The sequence below is a fragment of the Protopterus annectens genome, chromosome 10.part0 (genome assembly GCF_019279795.1).
Source record: "Protopterus annectens isolate FY-2018-M chromosome 10.part0, PAN1.0, whole genome shotgun sequence".
Taxonomy (NCBI): Eukaryota; Metazoa; Chordata; order Ceratodontiformes; family Protopteridae; genus Protopterus; species Protopterus annectens.
This window is the reverse complement of record NC_056744.1, coordinates 1,273,013,871-1,273,031,459: the sequence shown is the minus strand read 5'-3', so window position 1 is coordinate 1,273,031,459 and position 17,589 is coordinate 1,273,013,871. Positions and strand designations below refer to the sequence as shown.

General features: G+C 47.0%; 1 protein-coding gene across 1 annotated transcript in view; it reads right to left on the bottom strand.

The window, feature by feature from the left end:
* Positions 1–573: 573 nt before the first annotated feature.
* Positions 574–17,589, bottom strand: part of MRPL55 (mitochondrial ribosomal protein L55) — a 172,339-nt gene continuing 155,323 nt past the window's right edge. The window contains exon 4 of the mRNA XM_044085974.1: positions 574–982. Coding sequence (XP_043941909.1) covers positions 830–982 — 153 coding nt within the window. The 3' untranslated portion in view covers positions 574–829. The remainder of the gene's footprint in view (positions 983–17,589) is intronic.

Here is a 17,589-nt window from a genome sequence, read left to right as displayed (position 1 = left end):
GAACTGCTGCGGACATTCCAGCTGTTGCATGTGCCTGGTAAGGTACATATCGAAGGGGGCACTGCACTCAATGATGGGCCTGATGGGAGCCAAATACAGTGGAACTATGACTTTTAGACCTAGAAACCATAACCTTGCCAATAAGTTGAACATAGAAACATTTCCTTAATACCAAAGGCCTACAATGGTCGAAAGCTAGGTTACTCTCAACATATGTCCATAAATCCCTGAAGAAAATCTACTTAACTCCTCTATAATGTTCGTTGATTTGGAGAGCTACCCGATGGCCAACTTTATCTAAAAACATGGTAAAAAATAATGAACCTAAAAATAAAAAGTCCACCACCTTTGCAAAAGAAGACGTTGCGACCTAAGGTATTGGTCAGCAAGTTAATTATTTAAGATTCTCACAAAAATAAATCTGATTTGAATATACCACTTGCTCATTCAATATAGTTGAGTGTTCTCCTTTTTAGTTCACTGAGATCTATTAGTAAGCTTTGAATTTAATCCCTATTTTGTAATTTAGGGCAAAGAATTTCTCCTCAGACAATGCTAATGAAAAACAAAAAATGGTTCAGAATATCCGCTTTAATCAGACTCCTTTTCTACAAATGTCAGACATATCTCAGCTTTTGTATATGTGTACACCAGAATTAAAAAAAAAAAAAATCATTTTACTAGACCTGAATAGCAGGAAAAAAAATTCACATCGGACTAACTTCACAAAGACAGACATATGACATTACAGTATTTATCACTTTAATGAATACACATACGATTATAGTGATTCTAAATTTTCTTGATGTCTAGTCCATAGTGCAGGATTTCATTTTTTCTTCCAGAAATGGCTATAATCATCTACTTTAAATTCATCTTCAAAGTAATCCTTCTCTTCTCTGGCTTTAGTACTTTTGGGATATTGTTTACGCAATCTGGCCCTTTTTTCTGCTTCAGACAGTGTGGCGATATCTAAAGGCATCTAAAGCAAAACATAAATGTTCAAATTTTATTGCAGATTGATGATTTTTCAGATCCTAAATACACAAAGTAGCTTTTCTGGATTCTTTTGGAACTTCTAAAATTTTAAGATAACTTATGAGAAACAGTACATGTAAAAGCCAAAGAACATGCATGTGCAAGATCCACAGATATCACCAGTACACTGTTTTGATGATATGGTGAATTGGTGTCCAATGAAGTTATGACAGTGGTGAAGCATGTACAATGAAAAAGAAGTTATGTCTTACCATAACGTTCCATCTGTGTTGTTGATCTTCGTTCACTCATTACTGATGGGTTATCTGTTCAGTCCTTGGAACCGAGCCGGCCAACATCAAGCTCGCGTCACCCAAAACCTCTAGAGCCAAGTTCCTACCCAGAATGCTCTGCTCTCTGTTACCTCAGATCGAGTTTGCAAGTTGAAAGATAAAAATAGAGGCTACCGCTGGTCATAACAGACCTACCAGAAAGGAGTACATAAGATCATCCAAGAACATCCAGATGGGGGACGGAGGGTGGGAAGTAATGAATGAAAGAAGAACTACACAGATGGAATGTTATGCAAGACATAACTTCTTTACCTGATGATGTTAATCTTCGTTCCATGGGACAGAGTCCCAAACTACTTGTATTCCTGGGTGACCCTCACGGAAGGACATTCCTGAGCACCATGGAATCAAAGGAAGCTCTACCTCTGGAGGCCAATTCCAATAAAGGTACGAGGTTTGGCTCAAGTTGCAGCTGAGCAAATATCATTAAGGGAAGCCTTAGTATGGAAAGCTGCTGAAGTTGCCATAGATTTTGTAGAATGTGCTTTGACTCTATGAGGCAAGGTGAGATTGTTTTGTTGTAGATAAAGGTGATACTGTAACTTTTGATACAGGATGACCCAGTCTAGGTCCAGAAAGAGTTGGTCTGATTTAAGGGTAGAGTTTGTCCTGTCCAGATAGAAACGTAATTGCCTATGAACATCCAAGGTGTGCAGGCAATACTCTCCCTTGTTAGAATGGTTAGGAAAGGACACTGGGAGATCAACAGACTGGTTGATAGATCGCTCTGACACCACTTTTGGTACAGCAGTAGAGTTGGTTCTCAGTGATACCCTGTCCTTATTGAAGATAAGACAGGGAGGTTTGATGCATAAGGCCTGAAGTTCTGACAATCGCCTGGCCGATGTGACTGCATTCAGAAACAAAGTTTTCCAACAGAGATATCTTACATCACAAGACGACGCAGGTTCAAAGGGTGGAGCTGTTAAAGCTTGCAGAACCAAAGCCAAATCCAAAGGTTGTATGGGTTTCTCTAAAGGAAGGTTTTAGGTGGATACGCCCTTTCAAAAAATTCTTACAGAGTCTGTGTGACATAAGTGAAGAATCTTGAAAACCAATATGAAAATTTGAGATGGCAGCCAAATGTACACGGATAGTAGAGGCAGACACCCCAGAGTGGAAAAGACGCAATAAGTAATCCAATACCACCGAGACCGGGGCTGACAAGGGGTCTTTTTGCTTATATGCTGCCCATATAGAAAACCTCTTCTATTTGTTAAGACAGATTAGTCTGGTGGACGATTTATGAGACGTAATAAGAATATTGCGCACAGGGGACAAAAGGTGTTCATGCCTGACAATCATAGGAAGTGGAGAAACCAAGCTGTCGCTTCAGGGTTGTTAGATTGGGGTGAATCAGACCCTGCGGATGAAAGATCAACGTTGGGAATGGATTGAGGACACACGGTTGATCTAGCAGGTGAGGCCAGAGGAAGGGAAACTAGACTTGTCGAGGCCAATATGGAGCAATGAGGATCACTTGCTCTTCAACTGTCGTGCTTTCTTTAGAAATCGGGAGATGAGGGGAAGAGGGGGATAGGCATAAAGAAGACCCGGGGGCCAAGCATGGACTAGAGCGTCCCTTGGTGACTGTCCCCAAGTGGGATCAGGGCAAAGTAGTTGCTGCACTTGTAGTTGGTTGGGGAGGAAAGTAGGTTGCAGCAAGTCTGGCCCAAGCGACGGAAAATTTTTGCAACTATCATAGGATTGAGGGACCACTTGTGAGGCTGTAGAATGCACCTGCTCAAATCTGTCCGCTATTACGTCGGAGCTCCCGGGAATGTGCATTGCAAGCAGAAAGCGATTGTGAGCTATGGCCCATTGCCATATTCTCAAGGCCTCTCGGCATAACTGGTAAGATCTGGTGCCCCCTTGTTTGTTGATGTAACAGACCACTGACATGTCAGATTGGATCGCAACAGTCCCTGACGGATGGATGGAGTGAAATGCTTGCAATGCTAGAAGCACTGCCCTCAGTTCCAGGACATTACCTCTGTCTCTAACCAGGTGCCTTGAACCAAGTTTCCCTGACATAGCCCCACCCACCCCATCAGGGAGGAGTCCGTGGTCACTGTGGCTATCTGTTGAAGGGGGGTGAAAGGGCGAGACCATTGTTGGGGATTTCGAGACATCCACCAGAGTAATTCTTGCTTGCATCGCTGAGTCACATTTATTTGAAAAGAAAAAAGGTGTTGTAGAGGGTACCACTGAGTGAGAAGTAGCCACTGGAAGTCTCATGTGGAATCTGGCTAGGGGAACAATGGTAATCGAAGCTGCCATTGACCCCAAAATAGCTGAAGTACAGATTGAGCTGGGGATTTGTGGTGACAGAGCAGCGGTTGAACTTGTGGTCTTATTCTCTGAAGTCTGTGTTCTGGAAGGGATGCTGTGCAATTTCTCATGTCCAATAGTACCCCTACGAATTCCAAAGACTGAGTTGGGGTTGTGTTGGATTTCTCCCAGTTTATAGTGATTCCGAGGCTTCGAGCTGTTAAAAGAGTATAGGGCTGTCTTCCAGTAGATGCTTGGTGGGGGAGAAAAGGAGCCAGTCGTCTAGATATGGAAATGCCCGGAATCCTTGAGCGATAACCCACTGCCATGCATTTTGTGAACACTCTGGTGGCTGTAGAGACATCGAAGGACAGGGCTCAAAACTGGTAGTGACTGGCTGCTATACAGTGGAGGCATCTTCTTGAGCATTTGTCCATTTTTATGTGGTAATACGCATCTTGAAGATCTACAGAGCACATCCAATCGTCTTCTTCCAGAAGAGGAAGGATACACTGAACCGTGACCATCCGGAATGTCTCTGTTTTTACAAATCGGTTTAGTGTACTGAGATCCCTCCAGTCCCCTGTCTTTTTTGGCACTAAAAAGAACCTTGAGTAAAATCTGGATCCTATCTGGTCTGGAGGGACAGTCTAGATGACTCTTTTTTTGTAGCAGCTTTTTGATTTCTTGTGCTGCTGTTTCCCTTTAACTGGGTGGGACATCGGGTAACACTCTTGAGAAGACTGGGCAAAGATGTGATAGCCTCTGGATATAATCCGTTGTACCCAAGAGTCGGTTATGTTTTGCCAGGCAGCAGGGTACAAGGAGAAATGACCCCTGACCACTTCCAGAGGTGAGCAGTCGGGCAACACTTCAGGAGCACTGATAGGGTTGGCCAGAGAAATAATCTCTGGAACCGTGGTTTCGCGGACCTCCTCTGCCCCAAAAGGGGCATCTTTCATTGGAGTTTTCCCCTCTGCCTCTAGGGGAAAACTCAGCACGTGCATCCCGGAAAAAACCCTGTGATTTCTTGTGCTAGATCTTTCCATTCCTCTGATTTCTAGAGTAGAATCACTGAGGGGTGGGTGCCTGAGACCAACGGCAGACAAGGTCTTGCCATCTTGTTCGCACCGTGCCAGCGTATCCTTGACTTTAAGGCCAAACAAAGAAGTAGTCTCTATAGAGGCATTCATGAAGGAAGCTTTAAAGGAGTCCGCAAAGTCACAGTCGATGAAGCAAATACATGCTTCCCTAATCTGTCAATCGCCCGGGACTCCTTGTTGGGCTGTTCAGTGGATGGACAGTTTGGATCTATTCTGCCAAATCCTTCTTAGTAGCAGCTGCCACCACCATAGCATCTACTGGGAGACCACGTGATCAGTGGAGGTGCTCGGCAGGGAGCGATATTTTATCTGGCTTCTTACGTATCGCTTCCATGGTATCAGGAGCCTTACATGCGAGCTGCACGATGAACTGGACAAGCTCATCGGCAGGCAGGATGACCCAGGAGGTAGGGGGGCCAGGCACAAAAAGCCAGCAGGAATACAGATTCCTCAGAGAAGGATTACAGGGCTTCCAGTCACCCCTATAAGGATCTCGAGGATGTCACCAAACGACACCTCATCAGAGGGTGACCGTGGGGGACCCTTCCCAATAATCAAAATCAGTATCAGTCAATGACTCCACAGTGGAGTCCATGTGTTTCTTCTTACATGATGCTTTGTGGGGCGCCACAGTGGGAGGTTCTGGGGAAGACTGCAAAGAGGGGTCTCCTGAGGAAGAGAGACCTGAGGCACTTGTGCCCGGTGTCCGGGAGTTGAAGCTTGTGGCAGTTGCGGCACAGAGAGGGAGATGACTCCGATAAATGAGGTTTGCCAGCGGAGGCAAGCACCCTCTCCATGGCCTGGAAGGCTGACCCGCCCAAGGAGGAATGGGAGCTCGGAACCAAGCACGACAACCACGCAACCGAGGTCACACCCCACCCCGACAAACCGGACCCCAAACCAGGAGTCTCAAGAGAACCATGAACCATAAGAGAGCATCCCTGGAAGGTACCATAGAAAAAATTAATTGGCATGGAGCCAGGAATGCCCTCCCCAATGGCACAGCCACAGGCCTGAGAAAAGCCCGATGCCCAGTGCACCGAAGGCCACAAGGACGACTCTGGTTCCAAAGCGAGATCTACTATTGGAGGAGGGAAGCTGCTGTCGGAGTAATAGACTTCGAGACTTGAGAGGATTTCAAAGAGGAGTTTACGTTGGGATTTGAGGCAAAATCCACTCAACTGAATGAGGAAATGTGGAGTTTGACGGTTGAGAGACACCTCTGGCCACAAGCAACTGGTCAACAAGTCACAACATGTCCTGCTCAGAAAGACTCTTGGTTGATCTCATGGAGAAGGCTGATGGCGATTCTGGCCTTTCCAGGAAAGGACTATACAGACTGCTTACAAAAGGATCCAATGAAGGGGAATATTTGGTCCTTGCTAATTTAACAGGTGCAGAGCTCGGAGCCGAGGAAGTCACCGAAAAAAATGGTGTGGAAAAAGTCTGCGCCGAAGATGTCAGCGCCATGGTAGTCGAAGGTGTCTGAACCATAAAGGCAAAGGTCTGCCCCGAAGGATACGTGCCGTAGTGGAAATTGTTTGCACCAGCAATAAGGACAGTGCCGAGGAGGACTGCGCTGAAGTACATATCGGTGTAGAAGAGTCATACTTGGAGCCAAAGGTGACTGTCCCAACGGTGCAGAAGGGGACTGAACCTGTACTGATGGTGCCGTTAGGGTTGCGACAGAACTGTCGGAACCGTAGTAGTCTGCACCGGGAACTCTGGTGCCGATATCAATAAAGGAGACATGGCTGTAGTCAGGATCATTTGGGGAGGTGCTGAGCCTGGAGACAACAGGGTCGCAGGAGGCAGCGCCGGAGTAGTAATCAATTTCACCTTCTTGTGAGTCGACTTCCTACGATCTCCAGAGGGAGAAGGGAGTGACTTCGATGAAGAAGAGGAAGAACACCTCTTGCGGGTTTTAACAGGAGAGGGTGAGCCCTCTGACCCAGAAATAGCCTCAGAGAAAGGAGACTTGAAAAGACCTTTCAAAATTAACCTATTCTTCCTCTTGTTGAGAGTCCTGGTAGAGAAGGTTTTACAGATCCCACACGGAGGATCTACAGTCAAGTGAGAGACATTAAGACAGTAGACACAAGTCATGGCCATCGGAAAGCAGTAACTTACGGCCGCAATCCTTGCACTGCTTGAAACCAACGGAACTTTTCTTATCCGACATAGCGGTTGTGGAGAAGCACAGTAGCAAAAGGAAGAATGATGGCTACCCAAAAAAAGGGTAAAGGGGAAAAGGAAGGATTACCAATGATGGTAATGGAGAATTACCACAAGGTAAGAAAAGAGGGTAATAAAGGGAAATGACTAAAGGGAGAGAGTCTAAAGTGTGTGACAGAGTAGGAAAATACTAGAATAAAGTTTTGAGAAAATGTTAGAGCAATAATATATAAACTGTCAAAAATTAGACACTTAGCTGAGAGAGTGGTTTGACACGGTTGTTCAGCAATGCAAATGAGATCTGAGGTAACAGGGAGCAGAGCATTCTGGGTAGGACCTTGGCTTGAGAGTTTTGAGCTGACGCGAGCTTGATATTGGCCAACTCGGTTCAGAGGACAGAACTGATAACCCATCAGTAAGGAATGAACGAAGATTAACATCATCAGATCTTTTGTTCTATTCAGCAATATACTGAACAGCATATTATTCCACTCTTACTTACTTTTTACACTTTTACATACTGACACTAATAAATACTTCTACAATCATATCTAACATTTTTAGAAGATTGCGGATACCTTAGTTGTTACACAGGTTTCACTGCATACAAAAAGTGAAGATACAACAAACTATACAAGAAAGGAAAAAAATCTGATAATATAGGAGAGGTAAGAAGGCAAACAGACATATTAACTTCCTAAAACAGCTGTGCTCTCCAACTGCAGATGTTCATGTGCATTCACTACTGCAGTAACGTTAACATTTGTGAATTCTACATAAGACGGCCTGATGTATGGCCCAACTTTAAGAGGTGAGCACCCTTCCCCCCTGTATGTCAGGATATCTATGGTACTAGAGGATTGTCTGCCCAGGTCATATTAGGTTCTTTCTAGCCATATAGCCTTTAAGCACCTGTAGCTGATGCACAACACTAAGTGTTTAGTGGAACAAGGAAAGAAGGATGAGAACACAATAAGACCTCCAAATCTCAAAATCTCGGGTAACCTGACAAAGGAAGACAGATTGCGTGTACAAGAAGGAAGGTACAGTACAGTTGTGTATTTACCATAAATGTAGATGTTAGAGTGTATTCACTGTTGCAGTCATTACAATTGGGGTTATCTTGCTGGCAGGCTACCCGCAGTCGGCCTGAATTCCAAAGTCTAGGTCCGGCATTGGTTGCTGTCGCCTCCTCCCTGACGTCAGTGCGCCAGGGGTATAAAAGATGCAGCCGACGCCATTTTCTTCAGTGTTTCTTGCCCCAGATGTCAGGTGCCCCCAAAAGGGTAGGCTAAAAATGTCAATAAAGCATGCATGCACCAAGGTAAATTTTTCCTTCATCTACAAGCAAATACACCACGTAGGTTGTATAGAAAAGAGAAGTACAGATAAGTTCCAGCAAAGATAAGGGGGATGGTGGGAGGGTAACCTGGACTGCAACAGTGAATACACTCGAACATCAACATTTATGGTAAGTACACAGCTGTACTATGTTCATCGTGTTTCACTGTTGCAGTCATTACAATTGGGTTGAATCCCAAAGCTAAAGTTGGGAGGCTGGAGCTAAATAGGATTAGGAGCAGCTATGAGGCCCTGCAGAACTGCAGTGGCAAAGCCTGCCCTGGATTTAGAGTAGAGTGGTAAGTGATGGTGCTTCGTAAAAGTGTGCACTGAACTCCAGGTTGCAGCCTCTAAAATGTCTTTGGTTGGTACTCCTCTGAGGAAAGCTACTGAAGTGGCTGCTGCTCTGGTTGAATGTGGCCTAATGCCCTTAGGCACTGATTTGCCATGTTGTGAATAGCAGAAACGAATGCAGTGGCCTATCCACTTTGAAGTAGTTAGCCTTTCCTTGTGATCCTGCAGCATATGCCACTAGTAATTGCTCAGTCAAACGAATGCAGTGGCCTGTCCACTTTGAAGTAGTCTGCTTTGAGATGGCCTTTCCTTGTGATCCTGCAGCATATGCCACTGGTAATTGCTCAGTCTTTCTGAAAGCCTTGGTTCTGTCCAAGTAGAAGCGCAGCTGTCTATGTCCAAAGAATGCAGAAGTCTCTCACCCTTATTCTGTGGGTTTGGGTAAAAGGTAGGCAATTGAGTAGTTTGGTTAAGGGCCACACTAGACACTACCTTAGGCATAAATGTCGGGTTTGACCTCAGAGAAACCCTATCTGGATGGAAAATGATAAAAGGTTCCACAGCCATGAGTGCCTGTAGCTCTGAGACTCGTCTTGCAAAGGTTATTGCTAGGAGCACAGCTGTTTTCCATGATAAAAAATTTATATCAGCTGCAGCGGCTGGCTCAAAAGGAGGCAGGGTGAGTTTTTCCAAGACATAATTGAGGTCCCATGCAGGTATTGGTGATCTCCTAAGTTTTTGGCTCCTCTGAGGTACTGCCTTAATAAAGGATGAGAAAAAATAGGTGGCTCTGCTCTGTATTGTAATGAGCTGAAATGGCAGAGGCATGAATCTTAACTGATGAAAAGGATAGTCCTTTGTCCAGCATCTCAGTTAAATATTGCAAAATCTGAGGAATATTTGGTACAGTCGTGTCAATCCCTTGTGCCTGGTTCCAAGCACAGAATCTCTTCCATTTTTCAGCATAAGATTTTCTGGTACTAGGCCTCCTGGCCTCCAAAATAACATCCATCACCGCTTTAGAGAGAGGTGTGTTTTGAATGACTACATTATCCGCCATGCTGCCAGATTTAAGGTGTTGAGTTGGATGTGCAGGATCTGATTGTTGTGTTGGGACAGTAAGTGAGGAATTTGAGGTAATGTCCAGGCGGGGTATTGACACAAGTTCCTTAGGATTGGGTACCAGTGCTGGCGGGGCCATTCTGGGGCAATGAGCATCATTTTTGACTTCTCTTGTCTGACTTTTAGGAGTACCTTGGGGAGGAGAGGCAGTGGAGGAAAGGCATATACTGTTCAGTTTTTCCAGCTGAAAGATAGAGCATCCACTTTCCATGCTTGCTTGTGATAAGTCCTTCTGCAGAATCTCTGTAGTTGGCAGTTGTGAGGGGAGGCAAACAGATGTCTGGGCATCCCCAATTCCTTGTTATCATGCTGAAGACTTGTGGATCCAATTTCCACTTGTGGGGATCCATGAGGTTTCTGCTTAGTTCGTCTGCAAAAGTATTTATCTTTCCTGGCAGGAATTGTGCTGGCAGATGTAATAAGTCAATGCTGTGTCCCACAGAGTCATGGCTAGTCTGCATAGGGGTAGGAATGAGTGCCTCCCTGCTTGTTTATGTACCACGTGACTGTAGTATTGTCCGTCTTTATCAGTAGTTGTCCCGGATGAAGTAGATCCTTTAAGGCTGTCAGGGCATTCTGAACAGCTAGCATCTCTTTTTGGTTGATATGTAGATGCATTTGGCTTGCGGACCATGTGCCCTGAATACATCTTCCTGCCAGGTGGGCCCCCCAGGCATAATCTGATGCATCTGTTGTTAATATCTGCCTGGCTGTGGGTAAAGCGAATGGCTGCCCCTTGTTGTGGTGACAGGCCTTTACCCACCATCGAAAAAAAAAGTTATGTACTCACCATAACGTTCCATCTGAGTAGGTAACTTCATTTGTCTGCAACCTGTGGGTATCGGATCCGATTCGGATCCAAGCCAGCAGCTTTCCTAGCAAATGATCCGAGCTCCAAGCTCCGCCCCCTACCCATAATGCCCTGCTACCTCCCTCTAACCCTCAGATCGAGTTTGCCATAGTATCCTAGAATACTACCATAACACAAGGAAAACTACCTGAGCATCCTAACCTGATGTCATCTGGGAAGTGACATACCATGATCCTTCAAGGACGAACTACAGGTCAGGGGGACGGAGGGAAGGTTGATTGCAGACAAATGAAGTTACCTACTCAGATGGAACGTTATGGTAAGTACATAACTTCTTTATCTAAAGTAGTTAACTTCATTTGATCAGCAACCTGTGGGACAGAGTCCCCAGCTACCAACAACTTGGGAGGCCCCTTATGGGAGGATATTCCGGAGCACTGCAGAGCCAAAGGACGCCCATCCTCTGGAAATCAGATCCAATTTATAATGTGTAATGAAAGTGTGAGAGGAAGCCCAAGTAGCAGCTTCATCCAAAGGGACCCTCAACCAGAAGGCCGGAGAAGTAGCAACAGAACGGGTAGAATGTGCCCGAACCCGCACGGGCTCAGGTCGACCAGAGCTTCTGTATGCAAGAAGAATGCATTGTGAAATCCGCCTAGCTAAGGTTACCTTTGTCACTGGTTTACCCAGACAGGACTTAGCAAATGAAACCAAGAGCTGTTCTGATTTTCGAAAAACAGCCGTTCTGTGCAAGTAAAATCGTAACTGTCTATGTACATCCAAGCAATGGAGTCTATACTCTCCTTTGTTGTGATAATTAAGGAAGAAGACAGGCAGGCTGACAGAATGATTGATGTTGGCTTCAGAAGCCACTTTAGGCAGAAAAGAGGGGTTAGTCCTGAGGGAAACTCTGTCTTTATGAAAAATGATGTATGGGGGCTTACTGCAAAGAGCCTGAAGCTCCGATATCCTTCTAGCCGAAGTAATAGCAATCATGAAGGCAGTTTTCCAAGATACATACTTCAAGTCGACCGAAGCTGCGGGCTCTAAAGGGGAACCAGTCAGAGCCTGGAGAACTAGGGTTAAATCCCATGGAGGAACTGCTTCCTTAACAGGGGGTCTCAAAAGAAAGGTACCTTTCAGAAAGGTCTTGCAGATCTTAGATGATGCTAGGGGGCCAAATTTGTTTCCAATGTGAAAGTGGGAAATTGCTGCCAGTTGAACTTTAACAGTTGAAGAACTAGCCCCCTGATGGAAAATTTGGGATAAAAAAATCGAGGACTGCTGGAACAGGAGCTGTAAAAGGGTCCAAATTCCTATGCTCCGCCCAGATAGAAAAACGTTTCCATTTACTCTTGTAGACTTTGCTGGTAGAAGGCTTATGAGCGGCCACCAGAATAGCTTTAACTGAAGATGAGATACCTGGAGTCCTAGCCATCAAGGGAAGTGGATCAACCAAGCAGAGAGCTTGAGGTTGTCCAGGTTGGGGGTCCTCAATCCCAGGGGGTGAGAAATCAGATTCAGAAGGGGATCTAAGATCCAGGGAGGATGCACTGGATGAGACCGTAGGCATGGGAACTATGTTTGATGAGGCCAGAATGGGGCTGAGGATAACTCTGCTCCCCGACGAGCTTTCTGCAAGAACTTTGTCATCAATAGAAGAGGAGGATAAGCATAAAGAAGACCGGATGGCCAAGCATGAACCAGAGCGTCTCTGGGTTTTTCCCCTGGTGGGGGAATCAGAGCGAAAAACTCGCTGCACTTTGCGTTCGAAGGCGACGCAAACAGATCGCAGCAAGGTTGACCCCATCTGATGATCTGTTTCGCTACTAAGGGGTTCAGAGACCACTCGTAGGGTGAGAGGATAGTCCGACTCAGCTTGTCCGCAAGAATGTTTGACCGACCCGGTATGTGCGTTACTATGAGAAAACAGTTGGTGGATATCACCCATTCCCACACTCTCAAGGCCTCTCGGCAAAGTGGGTAAGATCTGGTTCCCCCTTGCTTGTTGATGTACCAGACCACTGACATGTTGTCTGTTTGAATTGCAATAGTCCCTAGAGGAAGAAGGGCATGGAGAGCCTGCAACGCTAGAAGCACCGCTTTCATCTCCAGGACACTGATATGCAAAAAGGTCTTTGTGTGAGTCCACGTGCCTTGGACGGTTCTGCCCATGCAATGCCCCCCCCCCCACCCGAGGCGTGACTCATCCGTGGTCACTTTGACTTGGGATGGGGACATGGAGAAGGGGCGCCCTTCCCGGAGGTGCTTGGAATGGAGCCACCAAAGTAGGGATTCCCTGCAAACCCTGCTGAGAGAAATAGCGGCAGACAAGGGATGAAGCAGAATGGACCACTGGACCTGTAAGGTCCATTGAAGAATCCTCATTCAGACGCGTGAGCGGAGACAGGTTGATGGCCGCTGCCATGGACCCCAGAGCCCTCGGGACTACCTCCGCTGGAGGAGCAGAGGACTGAAGAAGAGCCAAAACATGGAGGTTTAGATTGCGAAGTCTGTCCGACGTCAGAAAGACTTTGGACTGAATTGTGTCTATCCTGGCCCCTATGAAATCCAAGATTTGAGTAGGCTGAAGAGAGGATTTCTTGTGGTCGATCTTGATCCCTAGATAGCGGGGGAGATGTAGGAAATAGTCTCTCGCTGAACATAGTAGATGCCTGGTGGGGGCGGCTAGGAGCCAGTCGTCCAGGTAAGGAAAGACCTGTATTCCCTGAAGCCTCAGGTGGGCCGCTACAACTGCCATGACATTGGTGAACACCCTGGGGGCTGTGGTGAGACCGAAGGGTAGGACCCTGAACTGATAGTGGCTGGCTCCCAGCCGAAAGCGGAGAAACCTCCTGGATCGCCTGTCCATTAGAATATGGTAGTACGCATCCTTGAGGTCTATGGAGCACATCTGTAACAGTGGGAGAATGGATTGAATGGTGACCATCCGGATCTTCTCTTTGGCAACTGACAGGTTCAGTGTGGACAGGTCAAGAATTGGCCGTAAGTCCCCCATCTTTTCTGGCACCAAAAAGAACCTGGAGTAAAAGCCTGCTCCGGATTGACCGGGGGGGGGGGGGGACGTGCTGGATGGCTCTTTTTTCTAGTAGCTCTCTTATTTCGAAGGCTGCTACCTCCTTCTGATTGGGTGGTACATCGGGGAGGCGCCCCGACCGGGGAGGAGTATTTAGGAATGGAATTGAGTAACCTCTGGATATGATCCGGAGCACCAAGCGATCTGTCGTAATGGACTCCCAATGTGCTAGATGCTCCGAGAAGCGCCCCCCGACTGCCTCCAGAGAGGCGCAGTCGGGCAACCCCTCAGGGTTGCTGCGCGGGTCGATCGGAAAAGGGTTCCCTCGACCCGAAATTTTTCGGCCCCCCTCTGCCTCTGGGCCGGCACCCACCCTGTCCTCCTCTGCCTCTGAAGGACGAGGGATCCGGAGAGAAACGGGATTGTTGGGATGTCCGGAACCACATCTTCTTCTGTCCTCTTTGGTTCCTGGAGAAGGACCTCTGAGGAGCCGAGAAGCAGATCCCGACGGCAAACAACGTTTTCCCATCCTTCTCGCTCTGGAGTAGCGTATCGCAGACGGTTTTGCCGAAAAGCGTAGAACCGTCAAAGGGGGCGTTCGCGAAGGACGCCTTGAAGGGTTCCGCAAAGTCGCAGAGACGGAGCCAGGCCTGTCGTAAGACAATGCCTGTTCCGCTGGCTCTAGCCGCTCCCTCCGTGGCATGGGAGAGAGGCCGCACAGAGGTGTTTGTGACCGACTTAAGAGTGGCCATTCACGCTGAGAAGGTCCGCTTGTCCTCGGCCGAGATGTACTCTGGGGGTGACCCAGCGTACTCTTTGATTAGGTCCCGCTGGAGTCGAATCACGTGTGCCATATAGTTCAGCGACCTTACAGAGAAGGTCGCTGAAGCGAACATCTGCTTTCCGAGGCGGTCCATCGTCCGAGACTCCTTGTCTGGAGGATGTACCGAGGAACTCTCCTGTGCTAATTCCTTCTTGCCGCCACCACCATGGCATCTACAGGGGCACCTTTGCTCCAAACTGTCCTGTCTGTGGGGGGCTCAGAATCTTGTCCGGTCTCTTGGGTAGTGGCTCCACAGTGTCCGGCTCCTTCCATGCCTGGTAGTTATGAGGTCCACCAGGGGATCGGCAGGAGGGGACACCCAAGAGGTAGATGGGCCTGCATCGAACGCCTCCAGAAAGACAGACTCGTCCAAGGAAGGCTTTTGGCTGACCACCCCCTCTAATACGAAGCATTTCCATAATGTCTCCAAAAGAGATGTCTTCGGGGGGTGACCTGGGGGAACCTTCCCCTTCCTCCAAGTCTGTGTCTTCTGTGAGGGACTCGGGTGGCTGTCCGAGGAGGGCTCACCAACAATGTCCTGTTCCTCCATGGGAACCATCTGGGACGTAGGCGCAGGCTGTCCCTGGGGCCGGATGATGGAAGACAGGCCCGTCTGAGAGGGAATGGCGGGTGGATCTGTAGCAAGAGCCTTTGACCTCGAATCCCTCGAAAGGACCCTCTCCATGACGAACGCCGAGGGTGAGCTGCTCTCCCTAGGATCCGAAAGCAGTCCCCTCGGATCCGGTGCATGGATCAGCTCCGAAAGGGCAGTGCGATCCGACCTCAACGGAGCCGAAGGCACACTAACCCCTCAGGATCTGACGCTCATCTCACGGCTCCGAGAGCTTGGATCCGAAAATGGATCCAACAAACTCAAACACTGTCGGTGCCGACACCACCCCGGCTCCGAAGCTACTCGGATCCGATAGCTCCGAACCCCAGTAGCGGGTCGGAGAAGGAGCAATGGGGGAGAAAAATGGGGTCAAGCTCCCCCCCAGAGGGGGGGGGGGGGCAAGAGCACTTCCATCTGAGCTGGGCCTGAAGAAATCGACGCATCATCCGATCCATGTCTGCGTCAGATAAACTTCTAGTTGACCTGGATGAGGCTGCCGAGGCTGGCTGGGAAGGCCCCTGGATGACCTCGAAGGTGACCGGGTCTCCTCCTCTGGCTCCGGGGAGAAACGTGGAGAATGAAGCCTGGAGGGGGAAGACCCGGAGACCTTAAGAGGGGAGGCAAGCTGCTTAGATGGCGGGGCCGAGGGAGCCGAATCGGCTCGCCTCTTGTGGCTACGATGCCTGTCCCTCTCATGCTCTTTATCCTTCCTATCCTTTTTTCTCGAGTCCCTTTCCTCCTGAGCCGAAGAGGGAGTTTGAATCCTGGCCAGGGGTGCGGGAATGGTCGGTGGGGCAGCGGCTGGCGCCACGGAGGGGGAGGGGGACGAAGCAGAATCCTGGGGCAAAAGGCCCACGAGGACTAGCTTAGTCCTCCTATCCCTCAAAGCCCTGGGGGGTTCAAAGCTGCACAGATAGTGCAGCCTAAAGAGAGATGGTCCACGCCTAGGCAAATAACGCACCAAGTGTGGCCATCCGCTGGGGACAGCTTACGGCCACACTCGGAGCATTTAGAAAAAATTGCTTTTGGGCCCTCGGACATACTGACAGGAAAAGGCCCACACGCACACACCTTCACACACAGACAGAAGGGAGGAGGGGATTTAAAATCTACACTAAACTAAAGATAAAACTAAAGATAAAACTACCCAGATAGATAAAGGGAGAAAAAAGGTACCACACACACTCGGAATACAGCGATTTTAAAGGAAAAAAGTTAAATAATCTACTCAACTCACAAAACCCAATGCTAGGAGCTCGTTCTCAGATGCTTCAAGAAGCCGCAGCAAATGAGATCTGGGGGTTAGAGGGAGGTAGCAGGGCATTATGGGTAGGGGCGGAGCTTGGTGCACGGATATTTTGCTAAGAAAGCTGCTGGCTCGGATCCGAATCGGATCCAATATCCACAAGTTGCTGATCAAATGAAGTTAACTACTTCAGATCTCCTGTTGCAGGCAGGGAATGAGGATAATTATGGTTTCCAGGCTGTGGCAATGTTGAGTCCAAATACTTTTTAGATACAATTGAAGTTTCCTCATATGCAGTCTTGCATATGGAATTAGCAGAATGCAGGATGCCATGAAGCCCAAAGCCTGCAGAATTTTTCTTGCAGATAACTGGGTCTTTGTTGCCAACATTTTGAAATAAGTTGTCAGTTGCCTTGGTTTGTCTGGTGTAAGATAAGCCATCTGACAGGGGTTATAATAAAAAAGATTTAGAGAATCTAAATTATGTGGATCGAACAGGTAAAGGACGTCCATATATAGAAGGTGCTGAACAACAGAATAATAATATGGTAGTTCATCAGAAAAGAAATAACAAGATTGGACAAAGAGTTACTATCCCTTATACAAACTGTAATAGAATGATAACAGATGTTATTAGAAAGAACTGGGGAATTTTGACTTTAGATGAAGAGATTAGTAAGATAGCAGGTCAACATCCGAGCTTCAGTTATAAGAACACTAGGTCCTTGAAGAGACTACTATGTTATGAGCACAAACAGACTAGAATACTTTCAGTAAAAAAGGGAACTTTTCCTTGTTACAATTGTAACCAGTGTCAATATATATATAACAGAAATACTTTTATACATCCTGACACACAAGTATGTTATGAGTTTGATTTCTATGCTAGTTGTGCTTCCAGAAATGTTGTTTATTTAGGTGTTTGTCAGAAATGCAATATGTATTATGTTGGTAAAACGAATAGAACATTAAGAGAGCGAATTAGGGAACATCTATATGCCATAAGCAAAGAGAATGAGACCAATGCCCTAGCCAAACATGTGGATTTATAATGATACCACACAAATTTAAGTTCATGGTTTTAGAACTGATACATACCACCACAAAGCTAGGAAACATAAGCAACTTTACTGAAAAAGAAGAGAACAAATGGATAATCAGACTACAAGCTGATATTAGACATGGTCTCAATGACAGAGTTTCTTTAAAACCCTTTTTGAAAGATAGACCATTGAGACATTAACAACACTGCTCTTTCCATACAGTTCTTCACTTGCATACACTAGTTTCTCTCATTTAAGTATACATATTGCACTTAATTCACACTGATTTTCACCACACACCCTCACATACACATTCATGCGATTCTCACATACATATATAAGCATATACATACTTTTTTATATACATTTCTACATTCAT